The sequence below is a fragment of the Eptesicus fuscus genome, chromosome 21, assembly GCF_027574615.1.
Source record: "Eptesicus fuscus isolate TK198812 chromosome 21, DD_ASM_mEF_20220401, whole genome shotgun sequence".
In the NCBI taxonomy this organism is placed as follows: domain Eukaryota; kingdom Metazoa; phylum Chordata; class Mammalia; order Chiroptera; family Vespertilionidae; genus Eptesicus; species Eptesicus fuscus.
In genome coordinates, this window is record NC_072493.1 from 24,184,814 (window position 1) to 24,194,339 (window position 9,526).

Sequence of the window (9,526 nt, forward strand, 5' to 3'; positions counted from 1 at the left end):
GCATACTTAAGGCTTCTGCTGGCATCACACCCACTCCCATCTTGTTGGCCAAAGCAAGTCACAATAGCAAGGCCAAAGTCAGTGGGGCAGAGAGGAAGGGAGCGAATATTTACTGAACAATACCCCGCTTTATCACATAGATACACACCAAAATGTTACTACTCATTATCCCAGGGTCTTAGATCTGCAGTGGTGTTTATTTTCTTCCTTTTTCTTATCTAAATTTCTATAGTTCTAAAATATATATATATATATATATATATATATATATATATATATGTAATAAAAGTGTAAGCGACCATCGCAACTGAACGGACGAACAAACAGGCTGTGTGGGGCGACTAGGCCAGCAGTGGGGTTAGTGAGGGACAACCAAACAACTGAGCAGCATGTTGCGTGGGGCAACCAGGCCAGCAAGGGGGGGGGGTTAGTGAGGGACGACCAAACAACTGAGCAGCAGGCTGCATGGGGTGACCAGGCCTGCAGGGGAGGGCAGTTAGGGGCAATCAGGCTGGCAGGGGAGCAGTTAGGCATCAATCAGGCTGGCAGGGGAGTGGCTAGGGGGTGATCAGGCTGGCAGGTAGAAGCGGTTAGGGGCAATCAGGAAGGCAGGCAGGCGAGCAGTTGGGAGCCAGCAGTCCTGGATTGTGAGAGGGGTCCCTGATTGGAGAGGGTGCAGGCTGGGCTGAGGGACACCCCCACCCCCGTGCACGAATTCTGTGCACCAGGCCTCTAGTATATATATATATATATATATATATATATATATATATATATATTAAGTTGCATTATCTTTTTCTTTGGAAATCTAGAATAAGGAGAAAGTCTGTCTATTGAGGGCAATTTAGATTCAGGGATTGCAACTACACAGCAAGCATGGTGTCACTGTCCCACCCCTGCCTCGGGCAGACATCTCTGATCAATCTCAGCAGTATTCATCAGCTCTGGTTCAACTGTCCTTTTTCTGAGGGCTCTAGATGCGCTCTTAGAGGTACTCCCAGACTCGCGCGTCTGAAAATACTCTCTTATTTAAAAGCCACGGAATGATGCCCTTTGCCTTGTGAGTCTGAACTTTGAGATGCAGACTGCAGATCACCCATCCTACCCCCAAACCAGAACTATTGCAGACATCAGATGGCCTTGGTGGAAGAATGATCCTTATCACCAAGCCCCTCTGTCACTCAACTGACATGTAGTAAGTACCCATTCTGGGTCAGGTTTGTAGCAGGAGAGGGTGGGAGAGAAGTAGAAAGGGAGAGGGTGGTGCAAAAGCAATGATATCAGTCTCTGCAAACTGCTGTCTGCGGGGAAATGAAAACATAGTTGAGTGTTATTCAAAAATACAGAGCAGAAGCCCCTTAGCCTGGCCGGGGGGAAGTGGGGAGGTGTGTGTGCACCCCGGGGGTAGTGGGAAGGAGATTGCCAAGTGGAGGAGAGGAGAAAGGCTGTATTTCTGAGAAAGTAAAAAACAAACAAACAAACAAACAAAACGTGCAGTGAGCTTGAATGCCTGGGAGACTGTGTGCACCACGCCCTACAGAACTCCAGAGGGCGCTTCATCAACCACACAGATCTTTCTTGCTCATTAAGTGGTCACTATAGAGATAAAATGTCACTTCTGTATTAATTAAACATGTGAGTTATTTTCACAGAGCTCGTAAGTATATTCTGAGAACAAATGAGATGATCCATAAAAATAATCTTTTAGTTCCTTGAATGAAAAGTAAATCAAAGGTTACTTTAGCATGTACATTATATGCATTAGATCTCTATTGCTGTGCAACAAATAGCTCCAAAACTTAGTGATTTTTTAAAAAAACATTTATGATCTCTCAGAGTTACTGTGGGTCAGAATTTGGGGTGTCTCTGCCCAGGATCTCGGATGGAGTTGCAGTCAGGTGTCAGCTGGGGCTGCAGTTTTCTGAAAGCTTGCCTGGGGCTGGAGGATTCATGCCCAAAGTGGCTTACACAAGCAGAATACACACCACATGGGCCTCTCCATGGGGCTGTTTCAGTGTCCTCACAACATGGCAGCTGGCGTCCCTAGAGCAAGTGACCCAAGAGACCCCGGCGGAAGCTGCAATGCCTTTCCTGACATAGCTCAGGAGCCACCTCTGCCATGTTGTCTTGGCCACACAGGGCCACCACGATCCACTGTGGGAGGGGACTACACAAGGCCGAGGGACACCTGGGAGCTGTTCACTGTCCCTGCACCCAGGTAACTCTGGTGGCTCTCTGTTCCAGCTGGCCGCGTTTCGCACGCTCCTGTTCACTGCACTTGGTGAAGAGGAGAAGACGATGGTGAACAATTACCGCCCACTTCAACCCCTGATGAACCGGAAGGTCCGTTCATCCTTCCAGGCCACGAAAGAGGGCACCAGACCCTAAATGCATTACGTCCAAGTCAATGGGCTGAACTGACTTTAAAAAGAGGAAGTATTGTTTCCCAAGTCTCATGGTCTGATCATATGCAACCCCTGAAATTAAAAAGAAAGACAGAGATCATTGTTTCAGTCAATGTACTTTTCAGCTGCAATGAAAACCACTTCAAAGAGAGTGAATGGATATCCGGGGTCCCGGAGTATCTCACAGGACTCGCAGCAGGTCACGGCAGCCTCACGGGACGAGCAAGCCCCCCCCCCGCCCCCCCCCTCGACTGACATCATCCGCCCAGACCTCTCTCAGCCCCAAGCTGCCCTCACCCTGGGTGGTGTCCTCTGTTTCTCCACACTCATGGCCACCCCGTAGTTCCCAGGCAACAGAGTCCTGATGCATCAGTGTCCTGGGGCCCCTATAACAAATGACCCCAAACTGAGGGGTTAAACATCAGAAATATACTTTCCCATAGTTCTGAGACTGGAAGTCCAAGGTCGAGGTGCCAACACTGCTGGGGTCTGGTGAGACCTCTCTCCGTGGCTTGCAGGTGGCACCTTCTCACAGGGCCTTTCCTCTCTCTCTTCCTCTTATAAAGCCACCAATCCTAGTACCCAGGATATCCTATCATCACAAAGTCACTCACCGAATCACACCTGCAAAGCCCCTGTGCCAGGTCAGGTCGCTCAGGGTGTGAACATCTTGGGCCGAGACTCGGTGGACCGGACATGCAAAACCAGCCTGCAGCAAGTCAGCCAAGCAGCAGGCAGCAGCCCCGAGGCCAGTCTCCTCCAAGGCAGGGGGAGGGGATGGATGGGGAAAGGTGCAAGAAGCGGGCAGAGTGGGTAGGTGTTGAGAATTCCGGAGCTCCGCCACCCCAGAGCACTTTCTGTGATGGTGGCGTGATCCAGAGCCGCCCTGTCCTGTATACACAGGTGGCCGCTGCGCACTTGAAATGCGGTCAGTGTGATTGAGGAGCTGAAGTTTAATTGTACATGATTTTAATTAGTTCAAATTTATTTATTTATTTTTAATTGATTTCAGAGAAGAAGGGAGAGGGAGAAAGAGATAGAAACATCAATGATGAGAGAGAATCATTGATCAGCTGCTTGCCGTGTGCCCCACACTGGGGATTGAGCCCACAACTCGGGCGTGTGCCCTGACCGGGAATCGAACCGTGACCTCCCAGTTCATAGGTCGACGCTCAACCACTGAGTCACACTGGCCGGGCGTAATTCGTTCAAATTTAAATACGCAGCTCTCTTTCTAAGCCTAGGCGTTTGTTACAAGGGGTTTGTATGTATGTAAAGCACCACGGAGGTGAACACTCAATACTCATGCACTTTACACACTTCACAGGGTGTATGTTATGCCTCAACTGAAAGAAGTACTTTGCTGACCCACTTGAGAGCTCAGGCTTCTGACTCTGCGGGCAGGATAGCCGGCCGTCTGGGGATGTTGGCTCACACGCTTCTGGGAGTAAAGCGGGCAGGACACTGGGGGCACCAGGATACACTGACGGGGTGCGGGGCTGAGGATCGGGATGTCACCAGAGCCGCCTGCCTTGCTCCTGAGCTGCCTACGAAGCGCATCATGAAACACACTGCCACCAGGGAACTGGCGCCACCAAGAGAAGTCAACTCGTTACCGAGGCAGCACAGGTCACTCAGTGTCAACAAAAATGGCTTAAAATAAAACATGTTTGGCTTTTAAAAGGACTGAGTTCGGTGGTTATGCTGGGTGAAAGAGGGTCGGGCTTGAAGGAGTCAAAATCGATGTTGAAAAAGGAAGGCAATCAAAACAGACACGTTTTTGTTCAACTCTAAGCTGATGTCCCTGCTTACTTACCATCGATCATTGAGTTCACCGAGCAGCGGGGTGTGCCACCCCCAGTAACAGTTCACAGGGCGCTGTCTGTGTCCTGCCAGACAAGGGCTGAGAGCTCCCAGGCATATTCGGCAATCCTCAATCCCGCTGTGTGTCTGACCCACGGGGGCCCAGCCCTGGTCCCCAAAGCTTGTGCTGCCCTGTGTCTGAGGAACGGTTTTTACAAAGCTCCCCCAAAGTGACTGGATTGTGTGGCCCAGGATGAGACCACACAGCATCCCCACTCAGTGGTTACAACAAGTTCGACGAAAATTCTATGAAATGGTCGTCATGGGGAAACTGAGGCTCCCTGAGGGGTTGAGACTCTTGAGATCTCTGGGTTATGGGCCTGTGTAGCATTCTGCTTTTGCCCTCTCTGATGCGTGCAATTAAATGCAAGAAGAAATACCGCCTTAAAGCAAAAGCACAAAACCTGAACTTTACAAAACGAGAAATCGTATTCTATCATAACCTGCAGACGCATTTCCAAACTCCATCCCAAAGCGGCACCTGCTCAGCCCTCCTGCGGCGTGTGAGCGCGTCCTTCTCGCGCCTGGAAGGAATTGCAGGCATTGGGGTGGGGTCTGTGAGTTGGAGGGTGCAGAGCAGCCACATGTCAGTTCTCTGGGGGCCGTTTCCACAGGGGCATTGGGAAGAGCAAGGCCCAGCTGACCAGAGGACCCGTGGGAGGGAGAAAGGACCACAGCGCCTTGAACGCGGTTCCACTTGCCACACGGTAATAGCATGTGCCAACAAGAATGCCGAGAACAGGCGGGGTACTTCCCCCCCATTTTTCGTGTGGCTATAGGTCTGTCCTCTGAATGCACAAACATCTTTGTCTCCTGGTGGATGTTCTCTGTTGTCAGTTGTTTTTTAGAAACCGGCCTTGACCCTGAGACACAGATTTTCCTGGTGAGCACTCGGAGCCTGGCGCATTGCGAGGAAACCGCAAACACGCCGGGAGGAAAGACGTTGATCTCAGCCCTCAAAGCAGCAGCAGCGATAAAACAAGCAGGTGCTTCCACTGTCCCGGGCGGCCGCGGGAAGTCAGGCCCGCGCGGGCAGGATGGCTCCCACTGGGGCACCTTTGTGGTTTGGAACTGTATTGTACAATTTCTGGCCCAACTTTTAAAGTTCAAGGCTTCCTCCCTTGGCTTTTATGTTATTTTCTCATTTTGTGAAAATAGAAATGTGTGAGAGCTTGCAGGTTCATGGCAAACTGCTGTCGCCCTTCCCCTCCTCCCCCTTCTACTCGTTCTTGGGTGATTGGGTGGGAGTGGGCTGCAGGCCTGACTAAATCCCCATTGCCCTCACGGGACAAAACCCACAGCTCTTATGCAGTGGCCCCTGCCCCATTCCCCCATCCCCTCCTGGTTGCCCTTTCTGTGCCAACCAGGAATCCGGCCACTCCCCACAGCTGGTCCTGGTAGCCTGGACATCCCCTCTAGAGCCCACCTGCTCCACAGCTGCTCCTCCTTCTGCTCTCAGCTAAAGCACCCACTCCTCACAGGCCTCCCTGGAGCCCACAGACTGCACCTGGTGCACAGCTGTACCCCAGCAATGAAGGGGTACCTTGTCCTTAGGGCTGGTTCCTCCTGCTGAAAGGCACCCACTGACCCCCATCTCAGTAAACGGCACTTTCATCCACCCAGCACTCAGGCCAGCCTAGGGGAACCCCTCATGGCTCCCTGCACCCTATTAGAGCATCCCAGGCAGCCGGGGGTCCTGTGGGCGGATCCCCTCCCCTATGGCATGTTCCAGATCCTCTCACTGTTCTCCATTTTCTCTGCTACTGCCACGAGGCAGCCCCATCTCTAGCCGTAACGATATCGCTAGCCTTCTGCTCTTGCCACTTCTTCCCAGCATCTCCCCCTCCCCACCCAATCCATTCTTCTCTTAACAGTGCAGAGATTTTGGAAGGGGGATGTCAACTTGACTATCTGCTTCCCTGTTCAAAACTGAGGCCTCCTGCCCTGACCGTTTTGGCTCAGTGGATAGAGCGTCGGCCTGCGGACTGAAAGGTCCCAGGTTCGATTCCAGGTCAAGGGCATGTACCTTGGTTGTGGCACATCCCCAGTAGGGGGTGTGCAGGAGGCAGCTGATCGATGTTTCCTTCATCGATGTTTCTAACTCCATCCCTCTCCCTTCCTCTCTGTAAAACATTAAAAAATTAATAAAATATATAAAAACAAAACAAAACAAAAAAACACTGAGGCCTCCTGTTACACGTGGAATTGAGCACAAGCCCCTCCCTTCCATGTCGACCTCTGTGCATGGGGCTCCCGGCTGGCCTTGCTGTCCCCACAGCTATTTGAGGGAGTCACCGGCTCCCTCAATCTCCTCCTCAGCCTCTGTGCTGGCCACAGGCCTCCCTGCCACTCTCTACCCGCACTGCTTGGATCCGCACTCATCTCTGTCCACAGTTAGCGTGTCAGCTGTTCCCTGCTTGTTTCTCACTCTGGGAGGTAAGCCCTCTAGGGTGGTGCCCTCACTCACCCTCATGCTCACAGCACCACATAAACCTTCATTGCCAGAAAGTGAGGGTGGTGCCCTCACTCACTCTCATGCTCACAGCACCAAATAAACCTTCATTGCTAGAAAGTGAGGGTGGTGCCCTCACTCACCCTCATGCTCACAGCACCAAACAAACCTTCATTGCCAGAAAGTGAGGGAGGTGCTCCAACCTGTAAAGCTCGGAGCTCCTGGCCCTCCCCAAGCAGCAGTGTGCACTCCTGCCTCAGTGCCTGAGGTCATGCTGCTCTCTCTGCTGGGAATGCCCTTCCCCCTCAGGCTCTGCTTGTAAACGTTTTTCTATCATTCAGGCTCAGCTCAAGTGCTTTCTCTTCTGTGATATTTTCTTTGGTACCACACTCTCCTCGGTGCTGCCGCCCATTCTACGGATGTGTGAAAGTGAGTGAGGGGGAGCAAGTATGGATCAGTGTGGGTCAGCATAGAGCAGACACGGAGCAGCACGGAGCAGGCATGGAGCAGCACGGAGCAGGCGTGGAGCAGACACGGAGTAGGCATGGAGCAGCATGGAGTAGGCATGGAGCAGCATGGAGCAGGCATGGAGCAGGCATGGAGCAGCATGGAGCAGGCATGGAGCAGCACGGAGCAGGCATGGAGCAGCATGGAGCAGCATGGAGCAGGCATGGAACAGCATGGAGCAGGCATGGAGCAGGCATGGAGCAGCATGGAGCAGGCATGGAGCAGCATGGAGCAGGCATGGAGCAGGCATAGAGCAACATGGAGCAGCATGGAGCAGGCATGGAGCAGATGGAGCAGGCGTGAAGTAGGTGTGGAGCAGGCATGGAGCAGCACAGAGCAGGCGTGGAGTAGGTGTGGAGCAGGCATGGAGCAGGCATGGAGCAGCATGGGGTAGGCATAGAGCAACATGGAGCAGCACGGAGGAGGCAAGGAGCAGCATGGAGCAGGCATGGAGCAGCACGGAGGAGGCAAGGAGCAGCATGGAGCAGGCATGGAGCAGCACAGAGCAGGTGTGGAGCAGGCAAGGAGCAGGCATGGAGCAGCATGGAGTAGGCATGGAGCAGCATGGAGTAGGCATGGAGCAGCATGGAGTAGGCATGGAACAGCATGCAACAGCAGGGAGCTGCCAGGGTTTACGGGCCTCAGTAGGGGCCATTGTGTAGGGTGGTGAACATTACTGAAGTACAGAATTGAACTCTTAGCTCCAAATCTCCCTTCGAAAATCTGACTTCCTGGCCCTGACCTGGTGTGTGTAGCATATGTCCTGTGGCCTGGTGTCCAAAACTGAGAGGAAGGCCAAGTAGCCTGAGTGAGCAACCCTGAAAACCATGTCTGCAGAGCGCAGGTCTCTCCAAACTCTACAGAATTACAAGAGTGGCTTCCTAGGCACGCACATCTATCCTAGCTCTGCTCAGTGCCGGGATGTGGCATGCAGCTCAGGGCACAGTGAGAGCAAGTTCAATGTGAAAGTCACCTTGTCCTCACATCTACTAATACACGGACGCAGTTGTCCTTGAGGCTGAAGCAGTGGGAATGCCTGGCTCAGATGTCCATGGAAATCTTCAAATGTATGTCAACAGGAAAAAAAATTCTTCTGTTTCCGCCATACTTAAGATACATTCAGCAACTGTTGCATTGAAGATTAAGGCTGTGTATTTTTTCAATGTCAAGAGTATTCTCTGTATCAGAATTTCCTGTGTCAGTTTGGGATTTTTTTTATTTTTTTTATTTTTTGTAACAATGAAATAGGGGAATTGTTTTTAAGCAAAGTGAAATCTTCTGATCCTTTTTACTGAATTCTTGAAATCCAGAGGGGTCCACCCTATAGGGGCTCTAGGTCCCTGAACAAATAAGCACAAATCAAAGGTGGAGATGTCAAACAATAGGCTTTTCATATATATCCACCTTACATATTCCTTGATTTTTTTTCAGTATTTCATAATGAAGCACACAGCACCACTCCAACTTAATGTCCCACCAGTGTGTACCAGTTAGTGAGCAAGACAAGCGGGAAACGTCAGTGGACGAAGCTACAAAGCACGCAGGCCCTGGTGAAGCTTGCACCCGCGGGTGGACAGTACCGAGACGGTGGGTGGAATAAGCAAGTGTGGAATATGCTAGAGGTGACCAGGGCTCCCCAAAAGGCAGGTTGGAGGCAGGGAGCCAGGTACCAGGTCAGGGTGGCCTCCCTGAGAGGTTGACATCTGAGCAAAGACTTAGAGAAAGTGAGGAGTGAGCTGTGCAGAAACCGGGGATGGTTTCTGGAAAGTCTGGAGCAGCAGAGAGACCAGAGAAGCCGGGATGAAGTGAGGGAGGAGCCTGAGTGAGCAACTCTGAAAACCATGTCTGCAGAGTGTCAAGAGAGGAGGAATCACAGGGGACAGGTCCAGAGGGGCCTTGGGGACCACTCAAAGGTGGGGCTCCACTCGAGGGCAGTGTGGACACTTCAGAGCAGGCACAGCTCACTTGTGCTCTTACAGAAGGGAGGCGGGAGACCCAGGTGAACTGGAAACCGCCCAGCCACACCGTGCAGCAGTAGTGGGGAGAGGGTCGGATGCTGGAGACATCTGCACTGCGGTCCGGCCCTGCTGGCTGTAGGATACGAGAGAACGTGAGGTGTTGAGGATAAAGCCACGGTGTCTGGTGGAAGGAGATCAGAGGGAAGAGTTGCCCTCAGGGGACCTGGAAGGATGAGGTAGGGGTTTGGGGGGAAAGGTGGGGAAATCTGATCAAGGCTAGGGATCTTCCATCCCTGTAACTCTGACTTCATCTTGTCACTTCGAGTTGTGAGAGCTACACT

The 9,526-nt window shown here is 52.0% G+C and overlaps 1 protein-coding gene across 1 annotated transcript in view; it reads left to right on the plus strand.

Annotated features, from left to right (window-relative positions):
- Nucleotides 1–2,489, plus strand: part of CA5A (carbonic anhydrase 5A) — a 31,876-nt gene extending 29,387 nt beyond the window's left edge. The window contains exon 7 of the mRNA XM_008140073.3: nt 2,245–2,489. Coding sequence (XP_008138295.2) covers nt 2,245–2,388 — 144 coding nt within the window. The 3' untranslated portion in view covers nt 2,389–2,489. The remainder of the gene's footprint in view (nt 1–2,244) is intronic.
- The last annotated feature ends 7,037 nt before the right edge of the window (nt 2,490–9,526 follow it).